A 25,824-nucleotide genomic window follows, 5' to 3' on the forward strand; every position below is an offset into this window, starting at 1 on the left:
ACCCCGAACGGGACAAGCGGCAGAAAATGGATGAAGTTACATTCAGGAATTTGCCTAAATGCATATTGACAAGCTACACAACTTCTGGACACACCTGGAGCTCTTTGCCAAGTCACATCAGCCCCATTAATACAAGAAGACCATACCTACGGTGAAACATGAATGAGACTCGGTTATGTTTTAAGGTTGCTTCACTGCATCTGACACAGGGTGTGTTGTGCTCTGCAGTATGCGATGAATTCTCAACACTATCAAGGCATTCTGGAACAAAATGTGTTGTTGCACAGCGTCACAAAGCTTGGTTTCTGTTGCAGGTCATGGGTCCTCCAACAGGCTAATGACCCAAAACACACAAGAAAGGCATAGGGCGAAACATTGGACTGTTCTGACATGGCCATCTTTGAATTTTGATTTAAATCCAACCAAACATCTGATCAACTGGTCCATCACAATTGACCAGTTGATCTTTAAGATTTTTCCCATAGAGCCCAACAATACTACAAAAAATAAATGCATTATCAAATCAGTGTCCTCCTCACCTGCTCCTGTGTTGAGACTCATTGTACGCTACACTAGCTTCCCCTGCAAACTTGCGTAGCGTGGCGTACACCTCTAAAAATGGATCCTAAGGGCTGAGATTGGTTAGTTTGTACCGTATTTTTCGGACTATAAATCGCAGTTTTTTTCATAGTTTGGCTGGGGGTGTGACTTATACTCAGGAGCGACTTATGTGTGAAATGATTAACACATTACCGTTAAATGTCAAATAATATTATTTAGCTCATTCACGTAAGAGACTAGACGTATAAGATTTCATCGGATTTAGCAATTAGGAATGACAGATTGTTTGGCATGTTCTATATGTTATAGTTATTTGAATGACTCTTACTATAATATGTTACGTTAACATACCAGGCACGTTCTCAGTTGGTTATTTATGCGTCATATAACGTACACTTATTCAGCCTGTTGTTCACTATTCTTTATTAATTTTAAATTGCCTTTCAAATGTCTATTCTTGGTGTTACGAAAATGCGAATTATACTCCAGTGCGAATTGTATATGTTTTTTTCCGTCTTTATTATGCATTTTCGGCATGTGCGACTTATACCCTGGAGCGACTTATACTCCAAAAAAATATGGTAAATATTATTTCCTGTGTGTACAACTTGTTGAGAAGGCAGACACTATACTACCGTTACTTCAATAACACTCACTCTCTCTTTAATTACCGTTGTTCGCTCTCGAAACTACCAAGCTTAAAGGGAATTTCACTTTTTTTTTTTTTTTCCTATAATTTACAATCCTTATGAGAGACATTAACACATATGGTCTTTCTTTTTTAGTGGAATCTAACTTGTAATTTAAACGTAAGTAAAAGTCTGCTTACAAGGAAACCTATTACAATGGCGTCTATTCAGACCATAAAACCCACTGAAGAAACACCAAAAAGCGCTAACAATATAGGGTTGGGCGATATGGCAAAAAAATTATCACGATACATTTTTTCATATCATCCGATTTTGATTAATATTACGTTTTTTAGATTTTTAATAAAGACGGATTGTCCTGTTCAGGCTTATACCGAGTGCCGTTGCATTCCTACTGTTTACGACTGCATTATCTTGTAACAGACATTTTAAGGTAATGTATGCTAACAATTGACAACTGTCATTTTGTTCATGTCTATGATTGTGTTTACAAGAGGTGCAGCAGTACAGGTAACTTTCGCTACGATCTGTACCTTGGATTTAGGGCCACAGTTTTACTTCTTTTTCAGTATGTTTTGTAGGGGTAAAGAGAACAACTTTTTTTCTTCTCGAAGTTCTTTTGGTATTTACTTGTCATTACAAATTTCATTATGCAGTAAAGTGTATCAGTGGTGTAGTAAATACTGTAAAACTTTTATTTCAAGTTAAGATGTACTTAGCAACACTTCCAAATGTTAAATTATTATTTGTCTTAATTAATTACTTGTATCGGCAGCACGGTGGAAGAGGGGTTAGTGCGTCTGCCTCACAATACGAAGGTCCTGAGTAGTCGTCAGTTCAATCCCGGCCTCGGGATCTTTCTGTGTGGAGTTTGCATGTTCTCCCCGTGACTGCGTGGGTTCCCTCCGGGTACTCCGGCTTCCTCCCACCTCCAAAGACATGCACCTGGGGATAGGTTGATTGGCAACACTAAATTGGCCCTAGTGTGTGAATGTGAGTGTGAATGTTGTCTGTCTATCTGTGTTGGCCCTGCGATGAGGTGGCGACTTGTCCAGGGTGTACCCCGCCTTCCGCCCGATTGTAGCTGAGATAGGCTCCAGCGCCCCCCGCGACCCCGAAGGGAATAAGCGGTAGAAAATGGATGGATGGATGGAATTACTTGTATACATCCGTGCTTCTCACCAGTAGTTTGGCAAACAAGCGATGACCTAGATTGTGGAGTTTTTAAAAACTCAAATACTTAAGCTTATGTTTTATTACAATATATTATTATGATGTTTGAATTTGAGGTTCTGTAAAATAATGTGAGGCAACACATAAAACATGTTCAATGATTATTTCAGGAACAAAATGCTTCTATCCACAAACTCAAAAATAATTTGAACAAAAAGTGTTTGCAGAGTTTTTTAGTACATGTAATATCTGAGGAGTTGAACCAGAGCAAACACAAACAAAAAGTCTGATTCAAAAATATTTAGACATAAAAATTAATTTTTCTGATTAAATTAGTAGGTGTTTTTATAATCAGAGTCAGGACCAATACAGTAGTTCAGTCAGGAAGACAATTATTTGCCTGCCTGCGAGTCTGCATTTAGGACAGAATTACTGGTGAGCTGCTGTGAGACTAAAGCGTGTCATTGAATTTGCTTTTCCTTCTCAAAGTTTTGTTTTAACTTCCATGCTGATGTTGGATACATATTTTTTAATTGTATTCTTCTGGTCTAAACTTCCAATTGTGTAAGGGGAGAAAGCCACATCGCTGATTCGACATTAATTACGTTGTGACGAGTCTGACTTTCACGACGGTGGTGTCATGATTTGGTGAGCGTTGCTTGCAGCGTGACTCCAAGGATGCAGAAAATGGCAGGTGGAATGCAGGTAAAATTATATTTATTGGCAACAGGGAGGTGCACAGGAAACCGACTAACAAGTATAATGATCCAGCACAGAAAGAGGGACCCAAGTGGAACTGAATATAACTAATTAATGAGAATCAGGTGTGCTAGCAGGACATAGAATAGAAAGTAAAGTTGCTTCACAACACAGAGCCCAAACAGGAAATACTGACAAAACAAGAGTACCGGGACAGGAAGAGATACAAAAACACTGGAAGTAGAAACGAGAAAATAAGAACACTGGACAGGAATTAAAATGCCAAACACAGAGTACTTGAGTACTTGAATACATTTATGTGAATGAATGAATGAATGTACGTATGTGTATATATGTATGCACAAACCCCGTTTCCATGTGAGTTGGGAAATTGTGTTAGATGTAAATATAAATGGAATACAATGATTTGCAAATCATTTTCAACCCATATAAAGTTGAATATGCTACAAAGACAACATATTTGATGTTCAGTGATAAACATTTTTTTTTTTGCAAATAATCATTAACTTTAGAATTTGATGCCAGCAACACGTGACAAAGAAGTTGGGAAAGGTGGCAATAAATACTGATAAAGTTGAGGAATGCTCATCAAACACTTATTTGGAACACCCCACAGGTGAACAGGCAAATTGGGAACAGGTGGGTGCCAAGATTGGGTATAAAAGTAGATTCCATGAAATGCTCAGTCATTTACAAACAAGGATGGGGCGAGGGTCACCATTTTGTCAACAAATGCGTGAGCAAATTGTTGAACAGTTGAAGAAAAACCTTTCTCAACCAGCTATTGCAAGGAATTTAGGGATTTCACCATCTACGGTCCGTAATATCATCAAAGGGTTCAGAGAATCTGGAGAAATCACTGCACGTAAGCAGCTAGGCCCGTGACCTTCGATCCCTCAGGCTGTACTGCATCAACAAGCGACATCAGTGTGTAAAGGATATCACCACATGGGCTCAGGAACACTTCAGAAACCCACTGTCAGTAACTACAGTTGGTCGCTACATCTGTAAGTGCAAGTTAAAACTCTCCTATGCAAGGCGAAAATCGTTTATCAACAACACCCAGAAACGCCGTCGGCTTCGCTGGGCCTGAGCTCATCTAAGATGGACTGACACAAAGTGGAAAAGTGTTCTGTGGTCTGACGAGTCCACATATCAAATTGTGTTTGGAAACTGTGGACGTCGTGTCCTCCGGACCAAAGAGGAAAAGAACCATCCGGATTGTTATAGGTGCAAAGTTGAAAAGCCAGCATCTGTGATGATATGGGGGTGTATTAGTGCCCAAGGCATGCGTAACTTACACATCTGTGAAGGCGCCATTTATGCTGAAAGGTACATACAGGTTTTGGAGCAACATATGTTGCCATCCAAGCAACGTTACCATGGACGCCCCTGCTTATTTCAGCAAGACAATGCCAAGCCACGTGTTACATCAACGTGGCTTCATAGTAAAAGAGTGCGCGTACTAGACTGGCCTGCCTGTAGTCCAGACCTGTATCCCATTGAAAATGTGTGGCGCATTATGAAGCCTAAAATACCACAACGGAGACCCCCGGACTGTTGAACAACTTAAGCTGTACATCAAGCAAGAATGGGAGAGAATTCCACCTGAGAAGCTTAAAAAAATGTGTCTCTTTAGTTCCCAAACGTTTACTGAGTGTTGTTAAAAGGAAAGGCCATGTAACACAGTGGTGAACATGCCCTTTCCCAACTACTTTGGCACGTGTTGCAGCCATGAAATTCTAAGTTAATTATTATTTGCAAAAAAAAAAAAAAAAGTTTATGAGTTTGAACATCAAATATCTTGTCTTTGTAGTGCATTCAATTGAATATGTGTTGAAAAGGATTTGCAAATCATTGTATTCCGTTTATATTTACATCTAACACAATTTCCCAACTCATATGGAAACGGGGTTTGTATAATTGTGTGTACGTGAGTAGGTATGTGCATTTGTATGCACAATATATTTGTCTCCCAGTGTGTGCGGGAACCAAAGTACAGCCCCAGCCACCTAGAGAGCCCAACCCAAAATAGCAGGTGCGGCGCAGAGAGAACAAGGGACCACTAGCCCCACGCAGCCATGCTGGCCAGCAACATAAACCCCAGAGCCGGGCCTACCATGCCGCCCGTCAGGGCCAGCAGCAGGTCATAGACAGATGCGCCCGACAGAGGGCAAGGCACGGGAGAAGCAGGGGACAGCCAGCCCGCAAGCCAGCAAGAGACCACACCCCACGCGGGCAGAAAGTAAGTGGGCAGGTCCGGCCGCGCACCTCCTTCTCCCCTAAGGACAACCCTGACAAGCCCACAACTGGACGACTGCTCGACACCAGGCTCGAAAGACGGCGCAGCACCTGACAAGCCAACATGACAACAAACGCGAACAAAGTCGGCTAATTCGCCAGCCCCAACAACCACCACGTGCATGCGCTGCCACAAGTCACAACATCGGCCACTCCCCCGCACCGGACCCAGCACCCATGGGCGCCCACACCACGAACAAACGGCAGCAGAAACAACAGCTGCAATAACCCAGACAACCAGCACCACTTGATCAAATCAAAGTGATCGAAATAATGCGACCGACAACCACACGCCAACAGGATCATGGAGACCAGCCAGTGCCAGCTCGCCAGTCAGCCCAAACGGCAACATGCAAACAAGAGACATCAACACCTCCCCCACCAAAAGACTCCGCCCCCCAAACCAAACCCGCACAAACACACGTCCGCCCAAACAACCGAGACATAGCACCCACACCAGGCAAGAAGGCTACACTGCCACCGCATCAAGTCACCGACACAGACCCCACAGGGCAAGGCCAGACCAGACGAGCACGAACCCCGGCCAACAGGAAGCAAAATCCGTGTGACGCCACACAAAATAAATCAATAAATTAAATTTAAAAAATAAGATGTATAAATAAATAAAAAGATAAATAAAAACCTTGCACCCTCAGCGAGGTCTCTGCCAGGGAATGGCAGGCCACCAGACCGCATTCCCCGCAATGAAGGCAATGAGGGGCGGGCCACATTCCCGAACCCCAACCCACCTGAACTGAACTGAAATTAGTTCACCAGGTTGGGTATTGGGTTGCCTTCACTTGTCAACAGTTTAGCAAACTCAGCAGCAATACCTTTGTTGCGGCAGCCGGTAAACATCAGGGTAGTCATAATCAGTCTCAAACTACTACAAATATGTAAGGGGTTATACGACACTTTACTATAGGCGAGCAGTCATAGAACAAAGTTCCCAATTTGTTTTTTAGCGTCATTGTGTATTTGTGAAGCATGTCTGGTAACTGTCCGATTTGGATTTTGCAATAAAACAAAGCAAATGTTCAGCACTTTGACTTTTACTACCATGAAACTCACTGTTTCAAACATGTGTACAGTGGCCAACTTGTAGACCTCTTATCTCTTAATAACGTTAAGACTCATTTAGATTGGTAATCTTTCATACTTTGGCCAACAGTTCGATTAAATAAGTGCACACCTCTCAGCTGTGGGAAACTTAAGCCTGACATGGTAGTTAAAAAAACAAACCGTTCATTAATGGCTTGATGCAGGGGTGTCCAAACTTTTTTCACTGAGGGCCGCACACGGAAAAATGTAAGCATGCGGGGGCCATTTTGATATTTTTCATTCTCAAACCATAACAAAATATATGGATTTTTTTTTTTTTTAACCTTTAGGGCTCCCGGGGACCATAAAGGGTCTCGGTCATTAAAATGTTAAAAATAAGTCAAATTATTATTATTATGTTTTATTTAACGCTTACAGTAAATCTCGATATCAACTTCAGGTTGATAAAAAGTAAAAAAAAAGAAAAAAAAAGAAAGTTTTATGCCTTTTCTGTCAAAGACAACTTTGTTTTTTTATAGTAAAACTGGAAATATGCAGTATTTAGTAATTAGAGCTCTACAAGATCAATAATGCAGAACACCATTGATTTCAATTATTTAATATTTTTGAGAAATCAGTGAAAATATTAATAAAATCCCACTAAATATGTTTGGGATCCAAAAGGTCCCCCACTCATAAAGTGATACATTTTTATTAGATTTTTTTTACTTTCAACACTTAAGTTACGAGATCAACTTCAGATATATCTGTCGATTTTACGTTTGAACTATTATTTTGTTTGTTTTTATGCTCTTTTGTCAAAGAAATCTTTGATTTTTTTATATGGTAACCACACAATATATGCAATATTTTTTCCACATAAAACATTTTAAAGTGACATTTTCTAAGTAATTGGAGCCATGAATAAGTCAGTAATTCATTATAATATAGATTTTTTGTCTTTTTTTTTTTTTTGAGCAATGGCAAAAAAAAGACAAATAGAGAAAGACAAAAGAAAAAAAAACAGCCTGCATGGCAGCTTTGTGTCAACTTTGCAACTTTTTCTCATAAGATTTCACCTCATTCCACTTTTTAAAATGTTTATTTTTTATTTTTGCAATACTATCAATTTTGCAATTTTTGCAGAATGTGTGGCGGGCCGGTAAACAATTAGCTGCGGGCCGCACTTTGGACACCCCTGGCTTAATGAGAGGAAAAGCCATGTATTGATGTTGTTTTGGCAACAAAAAACTATGGTTGAGTTTAATACAGATTTACATTGCTGTGAAAACTGCACAACAAAACTAAAGAAATGCAGGGGTGTTGAACATGCTAACACTCCCGAAAGGAGTAAACCATTTAGTGGATAGTGTGTAGCCAATTTTTTAGGAAAGCTGAGGTGTAAACAGGACTGCACATTGAAAAAAGCCCACGCTTCAAAGATAGATTCTAAGCCGCATCATTAGCAGTGACATTAAAGAAAGGACTGTGCCCTTGTGTATCCCGCTGGTTGTCAATTCAAGCAGTGGATCATGCACGATTCAAATACACAAATGTCACACTAGCCAACTACCATTTCTGTATGTGTTTGAATTTTTTTTTTTTTAATAAACTGTAGATGTCATTCAGATGCTCTTTCAGTTTTTTTGTTTCCCTTAAAAACACCTAAATATTATTGGTTTTCCATTATTCCCCATTCAGAGTAAAACCAAATTGTACTGGCACCAGTTTAGTGGGTCTGGACATTTTTCCCAATTAAATTTAAAGACATTCTTATTTTAATGGCAGGTGTCTGTCTCCTATAAGCATATCCACTTATAGTACATCTATCTTTTCCAGCAAATTTATATTATCACATTCATTACACTCAGATTGATGGTGTCCAACTTGGCCTGCTGCATTAAAGGCCTACTGAAATGAAATGTTTTTATTTAAACGGGGATAGCAGATCCATTCTATGTGTCATACTTGATCATTTCGCGATATTGCCATATTTTTGCTGAAAGGATTTAGTAGAGAACATCGACGATAAAGTTTTGGTTGCTGATAAAAAAGCCTTGCCTGTACCGGAAGTAGCGTGACGTCACAGGTTGAAGGGCTGCTCACATTTCCCCATTGTTTACAATGCAGCGAGAGCGATTCGGACCGAGAAAGCGACGATTACCCCATTAATTTGAGCGAGGATGAAAGATTTGTGGATGAGGAACGTGAGAGTGAAGGACTAGAGTGCAGTGCAGGACGTATCTTTTTTCGCTCTGACCGTAACTTATGTACAAGGGTTCATTGGATTCCACACTTTCTCCTTTTTCTATTGTGGATCACAGATTTGTATTTTAAACCACCTCGGATACTATATCCTCTTGAAAATGAGAGTCGAGAACGCGAAATGGACATTCACAGTGACTTTTATCTCCACGACAATACATCGGCGAAGCTCTTTAGCTACGGAGCTAACGTGATAGCATCGGGCTTAAATGCAGATAGAAACAAAAGAAATAAACCCCTGACTGGAAGGATAGACAGAAAATCAACAATACTATTAAACCATGGACATGTAACTACACGGTTAATGCTTTCCAGCCTGGCGAAGCTTAACAATGCTGTTGCTAACGACGCCATTGAAGCTAACTTAGCTACGGGACCTCGTCAGAGCTGTGATAAAAACATTAGCGCTCCACCTACGCCAGCCCTCATCTGCTCATCAAAACCCGTGCTCACCTGCGTTCCAGCGATCGACGGAGCTACGAAGGACTTCACCCGATCATAGATGCGGTCGGCGGCTAGCATCGGATAGCGCGTCTGCTATCCATCTCAAAGTCCTCCTGGTTGTGTTGCTGTAGTCCGTCGCTAATACACCGATCCCACCTACAGCTTTCTTCTTTGCAGTCTTCATTGTTCATTAAACAAATTGCAAAAGATTCACCAACACAGATGTCCAGAATACTGTGGAATTTTGCGATGAAATCAGAGCTTTTTGTATTGGATCCAATGGGGTCCGAATACTTCCGTTTCAACCATTGACGTCACGCGCATACGTCATCATACATAGACGTTTTCAACCGGAAGTTTCGCGGGGAATTTAAAATTGCACTTTATAAGTTAACCCGGCCGTATTGGCATGTGTTGCAATGTTAAGATTTCATCATTGATGTATAAACTATCAGACTGCGTGGTCGGTAGTAGTGGGTTTCAGTAGGCCTGAGGTTGCAAATGACCAACAATTATGTAGAATGTATATACATGTAAATACTTTTGTAAATAGCCAAATTAAATCATTGTAATATCTGACAAGCACAAACTGTTCAAGGCAAGAGGTTATGTTGTGATAATTGTTCGTGAACTAGTTGGTTTATGAGATTGGGTTGACCAATTTCTATGAGACTTTGAAACCAGGGTAATTTATTTAAACAGCTGCAGTTTAAAAAGTTTACGCAGTGTTGAAGCTGGTACCCACTTTGTAATACGTATTACTGCCCCCTACAGGACTGGAGTGAAACACTATATTTTGCCGTGTAAGTTGTGCTTTAATGATGACCATATACAACTGAAGGACTCCTACAGTTGAGAGGTGCCGATTGTCAGGTCAATGTGACAAAAACAGACTATGATTATGGTTTAATTTATTTCACACATGCATACAGTTACAATATGGTACGTCACATATTGTCAGAAGCTGAAGGAGCCATGCCGATTAATCAACTTGCTAACCTGAAAACCTTACAAGCACTGCACACAACTGTGGAAATTACTGTTAGAACTGGGGCTAGCGTTAGCAATTTATGATAATCCAGATAATCCAATTCACAAATATTTTGCATCCACAATTCATCTGTCATTGCAATATGCAATTTATATCCTGTTCATTTCACCGGTGTTGGATTTAACAACTTTGACATGTTTTATGCATCTTTGCAGTGTATTGGCGGGCTACAATGGCACCATCTTTGCTTATGGCCAGACAGGTACTGGGAAGACATTCACCATCACAGGAGGGGCAGAGCGCTTCAGTGATCGTGGCATTATTCCTCGTACACTTACATACCTCTACGAGCGCTTCAGTCAGGCAAGAACACTTTCATCACTTATGTAATCACAACAGAAATTACTGTCTTTTTAAAATACATACTGTACTTTCTGACTATGTCAGTATTTCATTATTATGGCCTTAGAAAATTGGACGTACTTTGGCTCCCGCGCGGACACACTGGGAGACAAATATATTGTACATACAAATGCACATACATACATACAGGTATATATATATATATATATATATATATATATATATATATATATATATATATATATATATATATATATATATATATATATATATATATATATATATATATATATATATTCATTAATACATACATACACGCACACATTGGTACTTACCTGCATACATAGGTACCTACGCTCCCACATACATACACAAATACAGTACATACAGTACATACACACTCTAGGTACATGCATCCACATACATATTCACTGTACAAACATACATTTACACATACTGTACCTATACAAGCACATATGCATACATACATAGTCATGCATATAATCTTGTTTCATCAAATAAATATTAACGTTGTTCCCCTAGGGGAAACTGGGTAACACACGGCACACTGACAAAGCTTAACCTATTGTTACTATAACAATCTACAAGGTTAATACAGTTCGCTTCTCTTTCTTCCCCTCAATGTATCTGCTTTCTTTTGTATTTCACATTATCATTACATATATGTATTGTTGCATTTGAAACAATTGTATTGTTGATTATAGAGGTAATTATTGTTATTATTCATTATCAATAGTGCTATTTCTATTGGTATTTCTATTGCTCCATTTGTAGTGTAATAATGTTCATTGTCATTTTTGTGTTGTTAATATTTACTTCACTAACTGCTTCTTTGCTATTATTTTTGGTATCATATTTGTACATATCGTATTTGCTGATACTGTTCTGTTGTTGTTGTGGTTTTTATTGTTATTGTTGTGTTTGTTGTTGTTGTTGTTGTTGTCTCTCTGTCTTATCCCCTTCTTGTCTCCGCAATTTCCCCCTCTGTCTTCCTTTTTTTCTTTTTCTACCCCCTCCTGCTTCGGTCCGGCTGCGCCCAACAATAATATAAATCCATTTAATAAAGTCAGATACAAAAAGGACAACCAGAGAAGTATCCCAAACTTCTCTTTTGTAAATTGAATATGTACAGCAAATATGGGCCTCTACATCAACAATATGATTTGCCTGAGTAGCTGGACAGGACAAAAAAAATGCCAGTTCTCTACTGGTTGCGCTATTGGCACAATCACCAAATGTTCCAATATTTTGATTCTAATCTATACAATGCTATTTGATACAATGTGGCCAGTGTAACCGATCAAGTCAGAGTAATTTCAGCACTTTACTCACCACTATACAAATTATCTTAGTTAGACTTTCGTAGAAGCAGCGTGGTGGAACAGGGTTTAGTGTGTGTGCCTCACAAAGGTATTGTTCAACATCGTTATTACTTCTCAAAGACGATCTGGGTTCCCTGTTCTCTTCTATATTCTCGTGTTCTGCATTCGCTGTGATGGAAGCACTTTTTCTGTCTATATTGTTCAAAGTCATTAACAACCAGAGCAATGGTTAATTTGTCTAGCTTGTGATCGTCGGCAATTGTAAGCCGTTAAATGCTTCTGTGAGACAGTATTCAAGCAAGTGGTGTCAGTAAATACTGTAGGTCTGTAATTATGGTCAACATTTTTGTTCAAGAAAAGTGCTAAACTAGTATAAAATGGTACATATCTTATTTTAGTCCATTCTCACAGTAAGTGACTACATCACATGATAACACTAAACTTTTCACCTTAATTTACCCATTCATCAGTTTTTAATTTTGTTTGTAAATTCTTCTCAACAGGACAACAATATTGTGTATACAACACACATCTCTTACCTGGAGATTTACAACGAAATGGGTTATGACCTTCTGGATCCCAGACAAGAGGCATCTCGATTGGAAGACCTACCGTGAGTGTGCCTTTCTGGACTCCGTATGACTACAGATATCCATTTACATTTTATGCTATTACAGTGTATGGGTTGCCCTTTATAGTCTGTTCATGCTCTTGAAGGCAAGTAAAGACAACTTTAAGAAAAATCTAGGGCTTGGTGTTAATCTGTTAAGCTCATAAATTCATTTTTGAGCTAAAATAAAGAGATCTAGTATGGAAAGTTTTGTTCTAAGAGTTAGAAAGTTATTATAGTTTAATAGGTATATTTTTAATGCTAATCAGATAAATTGTCATTAGATCTGACTTTTTGTATCAAGCATGTGTTGGTGTAACTGAGCTTTATTCCTACACCATTATTTATTTGCCTGGAATCTACAGTGTGGGGAAATATGGAGACTAGTATTTACCACCCCACTACAAACTGCCAACATGCATAATAACACCATTGAATAGTGATGAATGTGGTCTAACTAGTGGTAGATCCGGCCACTGGAGCGGAGAAAAAGGATCATGTGAAGAAACATTTTTTCACTGCATGTTACTGGGACTGTTTTTGTTCCAGTTTTTGTCTTCAGCCACTTCTTATTTTCCTTCTCATTTCTTGCTTCACTCTCTGCCTCTCCTTGTCTTCTTTATCTCTCCAAGCTGTTTGGGTGTTTGTCGGTCTTTCATCTTTTTTGGCATATGCAATACATCATCAAAATAGATGTCATAGGAACAACACCATCTTGGTCCATCAATTTAGTGTTTGTGCTTATTTTCTGCTAGCATTTCCTTTAAAGGCCTTTTTCAGATGATTCTGCCGGAGGTTTTAGATACCCACAAATCATAGTGTTCTGCAAATAGACAGTGCCCGTCTTTAACCGTGCTGTGGCTACACTTGCTGATTCAAGAAGAAGCTGTGGCACTGTTGGTCTGCTTCTTGTCCACTTCCTATCCCTCCTCTTCTTGATCAGTTTTAGTACACTCTCTTTTAACCCTCTCCATCTGTGCAAGCATTCCACTATGACAGGATTGCCCAAATGTCTCTCATTGTGTGTAAACTGTATATTATATACTATATTCATAGTGAATCTTAAAATGTTTGTAAACATTACAATACAGTAATCCCTGCCATACAATAGTTGATGGTAGTATTAGGGAAACAATAGTTATGTAGTATTGCAAAACCAACCATCCATTTTCTATAGCACTTGTCCTCATTAGGGTTCCAGCTGACTTTGGGGGTTAAAAACAATCATTAAAAATGCATTAATATAGTTCTTAATCACAAGTGTCTCAAATGGCTTTACAAATTCAACAACATCCCCTGATCTAAACCCACAAGGAAAAACTCAAAAGACCCCCACTTGGGAAAAACAAGAAACCTTGAAAAGGGACCGCAGATGTGGGGAATCCCCTTCCAGGGTGATCGGCTGCAATGGATGTCGACTGGGTATAATTATTGGATTGTTACATTAATATATATTGTGGGAGTCCATTCCATTGGGAAGCCAACAGATAGTCGTAGGCAATATTCTTCCGGGCTCAGCCAGGTCTGCCCATTGTCAGACATTGGTGTAAAAAGGGGGTCTATCTTAAAGCTAGAGTATGTAAATGAGTTTTAAGGCGGGACTTGAATGCTTCTACCGAGGTAACATCTCTAACGATTGCCGGTAGGGCAATCCAAAATACTGGAGTAATGTATTTATTTTTTTAACTTGGGACTTCCCACGGGACAGATTGTGTATGTTGGCGGGCCGACTCCGGCCCACAGGTCTTAGTTTGGGGACCCCTGCTCTGGAGCCTGAAGGCTTTTTTGGGGCTCTGGGGTTCACTGATAAGCTGGCGTTTATGGAACACAGATTTTGGGATGGAACATACAGTACAATACAATCGGCAAGATAAGATGGTGCTGGACCGTTTAATATTTTGTATGTCCATCCATCCATTTTTTATAGCTTGTCCCTCTCAGGGTCGTAAGTAACAAAACCTTAAAATTGCATCTTAAGTGCTTGTCCCTCTCAGGGTCGTAAGTAAGAAAACTTTAAAATTGCACCTTAAGTTTACCAGGAATTAGTTCAGGTGGGCCAGTATAGGCATAATATGATCCCATTTCCTTGTTGTGTTCAAAAGTCTAGCAGCTGCATTTTGTACTAACTGCAAATATTTATTCCTGGAAATGGGGAGAAAAGAAAATAATACTTTAAAATAGTCAAGACGAGACGTAACAAACACATGTACAATGATATCCGTGTCAGTTATAGACAAAATGGAACACATTTCAGCGATATTACAGAGATGATAGAAGGCTGTTTTAGTAACATTTTAAAAGTGCAGCTGAAACAAGAGCGCTGGGTAAAAAATAATGCCCAGATTTTTTGCAGTTGTTGTTTTGCTGGGCTTTTACCAGGTTTACATCACATGTTAGACTAATTGAAGACTCTAAATTATCCATTGGTGTAAATGTGAATGTGAAAGGTTGTTTGTCTATATGTGCCCTGCGATTGGCAAGAGATCAGTCCAGGGTTTAAATGACCATAGGTCAGAGGTCTGTTTGGTTAGGCTCCAGCTAACACATGGCCCTAATGAGGACATGCAGTATAGAAAATGGATAGATGGATGTCTGTTATCAATTTATAGACCCTTTCTGGAGCAGCTCATGCATACATCACTTTGCACTAACTCTTTTTGTTTGGACTTTTTGTTTTGATTCAGAGCTGCGCTCGACTAAGTCAAACATAATTCACAAAATTAAATTTGTCCTATTTTGTGCTATTAAGTTGTTCGGACTTTGTCACTGTTTGTTATGCTTTGCTCTTTATATTGTAAGTGGACTTATCATTTCTGGTATTTCCTACAGCAACATAATGTTCCTTTTTTTGCCAGAAAAGTAATAATCTTGGAAGATCCTGACCACAACATTCATATCAAGAATCTTTCAATGCTGCAGTCTGCAAATGAAGAGGAGGCTCTCAATCACTTGTTCTTGGGGGACACCAATCGAATGATTGCAGAAGTAAGAAGGGGATGTGCCCAAATATTACATTGTATATCACAATAAGGGCCATATAATTAACATAGTCCCTATGTGAAAAAAAAATTCTTGAAGTATGCATTTTTTCCATCTTGAGCACAGTAAATGCAGCCTCTCTCCATGAGCGCACCTTCAGCGCTGACGTTCCGTTGTAGATTTTTCTCTTGCATGTTTGAAAACATGGCAAAAGCCACAGATAGAAGCATGACAAAAATGAATGTGCAGTAAATGATCGAGTGTATATATGGGTGATGCTCCATATATATAGTACACATACAATTCTCAATTAAATAAAGTGGTCTGAACCACTTTTGAATTGTACAAACAGTGTTAATAAATCACACGAAACACTTCCACTCATAGTACACGCTATTTTATGGATTGCACACCCTGTTTATATATATATATATATATATATATATATATATATATATATATATATATATATATATATATATATATATATATATATATATATATATATATATATATATATATATATATATATATATATACTGTATATGTATACAAATACAGTATATATATATATATATATATATATACTGTATATGTATACAAATACAGTATATATATGTACTGTATATGTATACAAATACAGTATATATATAATATATATATATATATATATATATATATATATATATATATATATATATATATATATATATATATATATATACTGTATATGTATACAAAGACAGTATATATATCCAAATACATATATATATATATATATATATATATATATATATATATATATATATATATATATATATATATATATATATATATATATATATATATATATATATCCAAATACATATATATATATACAGTATATATCCAAATACATATATCCAAATACCCCCCGCGACCCCAAAAGAGACAAGCGGTAGAAAATGGATGGATGGATGGATATATATACAGGTATATATATATATATATATATATATATATATATATATATATATATATATATATATATATATATATATATATATATATATATATATATATATATATATATATATATATATATATATATATATATATGTGTGTATATGTATTTGTAGTACAACTGGAAATGTGGCTGGTTTTTTAAAAGCGTTGCACATATTTAACAATAACACATTTGTCTTTTATTTGGCTTGAGGACATATTGTTGGTGTCCTTTTCTGGATGAACTGAAAAATTGTCTGTTGAAAGAAGCTATTTTTGTACAAAAGTGTGTTGATCAAGCAGCTCAGGGTTTGTTTTTGGGGGGCACCAAGTAGCCACCCACACACAGACTCTTGTGAACTCACCATTGCAGAGACCTCTTGACAAGAAACTTTCACTTAAGCCTAAAGCGAACAAACAACCTTTCACATTGTCAATTTGTCACTGCCAAATTTATCCCAGAGGTCTTTACTTTTGATATAAATCCAACATATTTGCACAAAAGCTTCTCTTTTGATCCCAGCCAAAACGGATTAAATATCTATTCACTCCCACTGGCCACATGAACAGAACATGAGCTCATTCAACTTGAGACTAGACAACTATTGTACAGTTTTTTGGGGACTACAATGCACCTTCTCTACTTCTTACGTTTTTTGGACCTCATCAGGAAACATTTTTTCTCATTTGTTTCTTCCCCCTCTGTATCCTTTTTTATGTTAAGATGTGGAGCACAAAGTTCATATCCTCTGTCTGCATCCTATCAGCCTGCATGTCCTTACTTCACCTTATGGGGACTGTGGTGAATTTTAGTTAATCCCAATGTGTACCTATTCAAGAGTTTGTAGTGACTGATTTGATGTAATACTGTATGTGGGTATAACATGTGTTGTAAAATTAACATTTGATTCTGAGAACAAAAGTCTTTTTTTTTGACTGCTTTTACAAAAGCATTGACCTGTACAGTTTAACTTTCTTCCAGCTAATGTGCAAAAGCAATGCTGTGTATTACCAGCAGCACACCTTATGCACAGTAAAATATTGATGTAGTGTAGTAGCATTACTCTTTTGTGCTATTTCCTTTCATTTGGATTTTAGAACAGCAGCTTTAGCCGAAATGGGGGAAGCTGTGGACAGCTCCAAATACCAGTCAATTTTGACTTAAAACATGCTGCTAGAAAGCTGAAGATAAATGTCCCCATATGGCATCATAAGGACCCCATTTACAGTATACATTCAAATGAACATTAAAGATTTGGAATGACTGTGTGAGCCAGAGTCAAGACCTGGATCAAATTTATAACCCTGGGAAACACATGATATGGTGCCTGAAAATTTTGACTTTTCTAAAAAAATCATTTTGGTCACTGATTGGTCGCCAATTAGTCACAATTATTACCATCATTTTTTTCGCTCAAGTCTAGGTAATGGTATATGACATACTCATAGTGTTATCCATATTCAGTAACTGGCAACCAGTCCAGGGTGTACCCCGCATTTTCCCAGAATCAACTGGGAGGAGCCCTTGCTCACCTGTGTCCTTGAACACGATAAGCAGTATAAAATGAATACATGTTATGGATATAACCAATCTGTTTTGATGACTACCAACCTTGGCATTGCTACAGTTGTGCAAGGAATGATGCTTACAAAGTCAATGGAGGACTTTGTGCAGAATATTCTCTTGCAATCTGACAGATTAGGAGAATTTTTGCCTTAGTGTGTAAATATTGCCAAATTAAAATGTCTTGTCTCGTTCTACCAAACACGACCTAATGCAATGCAACCTGCTCTTTTATTTAATATGCTGGTATAGGCTCCAGCACCCCCCGTGACCCCGAAAGGGACAAGCAGTAGAAAATGGATGGATGGATGTTTTATATGGTTTACTGTCTCATAATGTGATGCATTGTGCAATCCCTATGGCTTTGTGAGCTCCTATTATCATCTATTGTTTGTTCAATAACTTGGACCAAAAAACTGAAGGAACTAAAAAATAAAATAAAAATAAAACCATCGTGGGGAAGTCATGGGACATTTATTCTAACACTAAGTCTTGGTCAGAGGCCCATTTGAGAATTGTTCATGTTTGCAATGTGGTATAAATATGTAGATCTCTTTTGAAATATGCATTTTTTCCATCATGAGCACAATAAGTGCTGTCTCTCTCCATGAGCGCACCTTCAGCGCTGAAGTTCCGTTGTAGATGTTTCTCTTGCATGTTTGAAAACATGGCAGGCATGTCCAATTGTTACAGCTTGATCAACATTTATAATGTGAGGACATCAAGACAGCACCTAAAATTTAGATCATGAATAAATTATGATTAAAAAGTGAGTGCCTTATAAAGTCTCTGCTGCAGACACTTTTGTTTTGTTCTCCCTGGCTCGCAGCCTACCTACTGCTACACAAATGGCTATCTGAAAATCCACCACAGCTTTTGCAAAGCTGGAACCATCTGCTCATTGTTTATAATGCAACCTATGTTTGAATAATCAGAAGCAGGAAAAAATTATGATGAAAAGAAAGTCTCAATCAATCACAGATGGAAACTTTTTTTTCCTCGGGTCAGTACTGTTTTTGATTCAAAAGGTGAAGATTTTCTTCTCTCACTGTCATTCTCTCATTTCCAGAATCCCATGAACCAGGCGTCTACACGTTCCCACTGTATTTTCACCGTGCACTTGTGTATGCGTGAGCCAGGCTCTGATACACTACGGCAGTCCAAGCTTCACCTGGTGGACCTTGCCGGGTCAGATCGGGCCAGCAAAACAGGCCTAAATGGGCTGTTGCTCACTGAGGCCAAATTCATCAACCTTTCCCTTCATTACTTAGAGCAGGTGGTTTTACTAAACAAATGTTTGTTTTTTGACTTTGCAAAATACGTGATAAGATGTGTTGATTTTATCAAGGTACCTCTAGAAATGTGATTTTGATATGATTTAATCATCTCATGAAAACTATAAACTTTCCTTTTTCACAATCAGTATGGTGATCTTCGTATTCAAATTGAGCTATGACAGTTATTGTAGCCAAGTGCAGGCTATTTTTGAAGAGTTTACTACTTTCAGTATATTTTATTTTATGTCAGACATTTCATTTTAATGAATGGACCTTGTCCAGCAATTAGTAATGATGACCCACTCTGGCAAAAGTTATTTAACATGCATATTTCCATCTTCTGTCTTTATTTACATATTTGTGCCTTTTCTCTTCTTCAGGTTATTATTGCTCTGTCAGAGAGAAATCGCAGCCATATTCCGTACAGGAACTCCATGTTGACGTCAGTGCTGAGAGATAGCCTTGGAGGCAACTGTATGACCACTATGATTGCCACTGTGTCAGTTGACAAGAGCAACATAGATGTAAGACACACTGTTTTGATGACTACCAACCTTGGCTTTGCTACAGTTGTGCAAGTCTTTGGCCTCGACTACTGTAATTACATTGCTTTAATTAACTTTTTCACTGCAATCATTTTGACACAGCAACTGTAAACGGGACAGGAAAAAATTAGCAGGATTACAAAAAATACCACACCAATTTCCGCGTGTTGTAGTGGTGTGACACATGGATGAAGGGAGGACCCATTATGTTGTAGTGCGATGCGGATAAAGGGGCTAATACAGACCCTCCATAAACCAATTAAGTAATCTCCTAACAAACACATTAATAGAAAATCCAAAAAAAAATGTTTTTATTTTGTCAACAATTTCTTGGAAGTCTTGGTGGATGAATTCGCTTTACTAATTGACATTGTCGTTATTTGTGATTATTACAGCATTACTTAAACAATTTTGTTTAATAGTGGCCTAAGACTTTAGCACCATATTTGATTTATCCAGACTGTGAAAAACATACACATATTGTATGCTTAACTTTTTTTGTAAATATTTCTTCTTAAATTAGTTTCTTACTCTTTTTTTTTTTTTTTTAATCCAGGAGTCCATCTCTACATGCCGCTTTGCTCAGCGGGTGGCACTCATCAAGAATGAGGCCGTATTGAATGAAGAACTCGATCCTGCCTTGGTGAGACAGCTGCACACGCCTCACTACATCACCAGTCATAAATACTATAACTTAGGCGTGCATTGCTCCAATATCAGACAGTTTTCACACATACCTAGATACATAATAATATTTAGAAACAGTACAAACGGTAGAAATTGGAATGATGGATGGACGTTTTAAAATTTGATTCGTTGGGATTGGATCCAATCCGATTTGACGTAATATGATGCAATCTTATACAGTTCCATGTTTAGAGTAAACTTTTATTTTACGAAAAGTAAATTTTTTAAGAATGTTTTCTCAAAAATTTAATATTGATCTTTAGGAGGCCAAATGTATACCTTTATACGATTAAAAAAGTTACAAGGTGTCATACTGTATATACATTTGTACCATTTTAACAGTGCTCTAAGATTACCTGCTGCAATAAATATGTGTTTAGTTCATAGACAATAGCTATTAGTAGTAGTATTTTGAAGAGGGAATATTAGTTGTATAATTGTGTTAAGGCATTTAGAGCCATTATTAATAATAACATGATAATGATAATAATTGTATTAGCATCTTTGATTATTGCTATCATCTCTAGTGGTTAGAGTGTCCACCCTGAGATCGGTAGGTTGTGAGTTCAAACCCCGGCCGAGTCATACCAAAGACTATAAAAATGGAACCCATTACCTCCCTGCTTGGCACTCAGCATCAAGGGTTGGAATTGGGGGTTAAATCACCAAAAATGATTCCTGGGCACGACACCGCTGCTGCTCACTGCTCCCCTCACCTCCCAGGGGGTGAACAAGGGGATGGGTCAAATGCAGAGGACACATTTCACCACACCTAGTGTGTTTGTGACAATCATTGGTACTTTAACTTTAACTTTAACTTAACTTTAACTTATTAACTTGTATTCATTATTTGTGACATGACCTTGTTCTATTGTTGTTGTTCTGTTGTATTCTTCCAATATTTTACTCATTGTTTGTATTGAGCGTTTATTCTCTTTAATTATGGGTTAAAGCACACATTTATAAATAAAGTTGGTATGGTATGGTCATCATCCTAGCACTTTCAGCTATTTATGAGGTTCCTTGTATGAAGCACTTCGGGCTGAATTATTATTAGCGATTGTATTTTAACTGGTACAAATTGATAAGGTACACAAATGGACCTGGACTGACGGGTATAGAAATGTCAAAAAGGTACATCCCAGCAACAAAAGCATTGTTCCCTTTTAGGTACACACTGGTACCACTATTTTTGAGAGTGTAGCTTGGTTGATATGCATGTAAATAGAGCATTGTTGGTTGTTTTTGGATGTTTTTAGTGGGCTTTATAGGAAAAAGTTCAACTGCTACTGCAATCTTTACTTGTCTTCTTGTTTACATGCCTCAAATTCTGTTTTGGCATATTTTGGTCCAGTACATCAAAACATCTTGAGCTGGAGAGTGTACTGTTTATATATAATATAAAGGAAGTCCAAACTGTACACTTGCAACCTTCTTGTCCAGATGTGCAGATGCAACGGCAGATTGAATTTAAGGAGACTTGTTCTCCTTAACTGGTTGCCTTAAAAATGCTGTATGTCACGGAGATGTGGCTACCTAGAGGGCGCTTGTGTTTACGTAAATCTTTTTCTCCTCAGAGAGATCTCTTTTGTGTGTATGTGTACGTGTGAGACAGCCTCAATTAAGAACCTGAATGCCAGCCATCTTTTTTGGCCCAAAGCAATTATATGTTTTTCTTCTAATTGTGACATTTTCATTATTTGTCCAATTGGTTCTCTTAAAGCACTATTCGTAACATATACTAGCTGTTGGCTGTTATATTTGTTGGTTTGAAACAGCGGTGCTCACAGTTTTTCAGCAGACAAGCTACTTTTTAAATGACCAAGTTGAGGTGATCTTCGTCATCCTCATATATTATATTTTATTACGTTATACACACATATATATATATATATATATACATATATATATATATATATATATATATATATATATATATATATATATATATATATATATATATATATATATATATATATATATATATATATATATATATATATATATATATATGTCTTAATTAGATTATCCAAAAAATAGTGCTCGATACCGTGGTAGAGCGTAATATGTATGTGTGGGGAAAAAATCACAAGACTATTTCATCTCTACAGGCCTGTTTCATGAGGGGTTTTCCTCAATCCTCAGGAGAATCTCCTGAGGAAAACCCCTCATGAAACAGGCCTGTAGAGATGAAATAGTCTTGTGATTTTTTCCCCACACATACATATATATATATATATATATATATATATATATATATATATATATATATATATATATATATAACGTATATATATATATATATATATATATATATATATATATATATATATATATATATATATATATATATATATATATATATATATATATATATATATATATATATATATATATATATATATATAAATAACGTATATATATATATATATATATATATATATATATATATATATATATATAAATAATGTATATATATATATATATATAAATAACGTATATATATATATATATATATATATATATATATATATATATATATATATATATATATATATATATATATATATATAAATAACGTATATATATATATATATATATATATATATATATATATATACATATATATATATATAATGCATATATATATATAAATAACGTATATATATATATATAACGTATATATATATATATATATATATATATATATATATATATATATATATATATATATATATATATATATATATATATATATATATAATATGTATATATATAATATATGTATGTATAATGTATATATATGTATATAAATATGTATGTATATATATAGTGTGTATATATGTATATTAGGGGTGTAACGGTACACAAAAATTTTGGTTCGGTACGTACCTTGGTTTAGAGGTCACGGTTCGGTTCATTTTCGGTACAGTAAGAAAACAACAAAATATAAATGTTTTGGTTATTTATTTACCAAATTTGTAAACAATGGCTTTGTCCTTTTAACATTGAGAACACTATAATAATTCTGCCCACGTTAATCAACATTAAACTGCCTCAAGTTGTTGCTCAGATTAAATAAAATGACAAAACTTTTCTTCTACATATAAAAAGTGCAACATTAAACAGATTCAAGTCAACTCATCATGCTTAATTTATTACAGCATTTGGAAAGCCTGTTGTTGATTTTTATTATGTAAATGTTATATTTTTATCAACATGTGATAGCAGGGACCCTGCCATTCAAAACTAGGCTGCTCCATTACTAATGATTAATGTAACTATAGCTGAAAAAATAGTACAATAGCAATAGGAGAGACTATTCATCCCTGAACACCATGGAGTTCATGTAGGCTTAATGATGCAGTTACATTATTATATCAACTATCAGAGACAGAAACTCTTCATTTAACATAATGTCCTTTTTTGCTGCTTCAACACAGCTCAATCAACACAGAAAAAGGTAAAGTGAAATAACAGACAGACAGGGCTTTGCTGTCCATAACACACACACACACATACACACATACACAAACACACACACACACACACACACACACACCGCAAAATGAGCTAACGTTACGCTAAAAACTAATTAGCCTTCACCTCAAGCCAGGACTGCGAGCGAGCTGAAACTGCCGTTTATGTTCCTAGAACGTCAACGGGCTCATAGTGATGTTACTAGTAGTTGATTGGGGGGTGTTTATTATAATTTGGGGAGAGCCTGCTGCCTGATGCTTACCTGCTGAACACCTACCTGCTCATCATGACGCTGGAGCAGACTACATGCGCTCTGAATACGCACTGCTGATTGGCTGTTACCGCTCTGAATACGCACTGTTGATTGGCTGTTACCGCTCTGCGTGTAACCAATCAGATGGTTGTGTGGGTGGGACAATTCTGCGTGCTGCAGAGTACTGACAGAGACAGAGGCAACGAAGCGGAGCAGCTTGTTAAGACTTTAGCTTAGGCGGCTACTTAATATGTTTGTGTGGAAACTCGTTTGGTACAGCTCCGAACCGAACCGAAACCCCCGTATCGAAACGGTTCAATACAAATACACGTACCGTTACACCCCTAATGTATATGTATATGTATATATATATATGTATATTTATGTATATATATGTATATGTATATATATATGTATTTATGTACCGTATTTTTTGGATTATAAATCGCAGTTTTTTTCATAGTTGGCCGGTGGCGCGACATATACTCCGGAGCGACTTATGTGTGAAATTATTAACACATTACCGTAAAATATCAAATAATATTATTTATCTCATTCGCGTAAGAGACGAAGCAAATCTCAGAAATTGTCACACACACACGTCAGCAATCGTCACACACGTCAGCCAATAAGAATTCGGCGGGAGCGGGTCATGGCAAAAGTGCATTGTGCGTCATGGCAGAAGTGCATTGTGGGTCATGGATGCTAACTGCTGCTACATCCGTAGCTATTAAAATTGATTATTTCAACATTGGCGGTAACTTATAAAAACTGAGAAGAACTGAACTAAAATGGCACAGAAAAGGAAATCATATACTGCAGATTACAAGCCGGACGTAGTGAAATATGCAGCAGAAAACGGCGACCGAGCAGCAGAAAGAAAGGAAATGGCGCATACCAGAGGCGACACCGGGGAGGAAGATTTCAACGGATTTAGCAATCGGGAGTGACAGATTGTTTGGTAAACGTATAGCATGTTCTATATGTTATAGTTATTTGAATGACTTTTGCCATGATGTGTTGCGTAACATACCAGGCACGTTCTCAGTTGGTTATTTGTGCGTCATATGGCGTACACTTATTCAGCCTGTTGTTCACTATCTCTTTATTTATTTTAAATTGCCTTTCAAATGTCTATTCTTGGTGTTGGATTTTATCAAATAAATTCTCCCCAAAAATGCGACTTATACTCCAGTGCGACGTATATATGTTTTTTTCCTTTATTGTGCATTTTCGGCCGGTGCGACGTATATTCCGGAGCGACTAATAGTCCGAAAAATACGGTATATGTGTGTATATATATATATATGTATATATGTGTATATATTTAATGTATATATGTGTGTATATATGTATATGTATGTATATATGTATATGTGTATAAAAAGTACAGGCCAAAAGATTGGACACACCTTCTCCTCATTCAATGCGTTTTCTTTATTTTCATGACTATTTACACAACTATGAATGAACACATTTGGAGTTATGTACTTAAAAAAGGTGAAATAACTGAAAACTGTTTTATATTCTAGTTTCTTCTAAATAGCCAAACGTTGCTCTTAATTGAATATTTAAAAAAGTTATTTAATAAGA

The 25,824-nt window shown here is 36.8% G+C and overlaps 1 protein-coding gene across 1 annotated transcript in view; it reads left to right on the plus strand.

Annotated features, from left to right (window-relative positions):
* The window catches only part of kif6 (kinesin family member 6), a 114,248-nt gene that overhangs the window by 12,928 nt on the left and 75,496 nt on the right, over positions 1-25,824 (plus strand). Inside the window, exons 4-9 of the mRNA XM_062041775.1 lie at positions 10,362-10,509; positions 12,356-12,465; positions 15,318-15,447; positions 19,059-19,265; positions 19,647-19,790; positions 20,368-20,454. Of these exons, the coding sequence (XP_061897759.1) occupies positions 10,362-10,509; positions 12,356-12,465; positions 15,318-15,447; positions 19,059-19,265; positions 19,647-19,790; positions 20,368-20,454 (826 nt within the window). The remainder of the gene's footprint in view (positions 1-10,361; positions 10,510-12,355; positions 12,466-15,317; positions 15,448-19,058; positions 19,266-19,646; positions 19,791-20,367; positions 20,455-25,824) is intronic.

The sequence above is a fragment of the Entelurus aequoreus genome, linkage group LG03, assembly GCF_033978785.1.
Source record: "Entelurus aequoreus isolate RoL-2023_Sb linkage group LG03, RoL_Eaeq_v1.1, whole genome shotgun sequence".
Taxonomy (NCBI): domain Eukaryota; kingdom Metazoa; phylum Chordata; class Actinopteri; order Syngnathiformes; family Syngnathidae; genus Entelurus; species Entelurus aequoreus.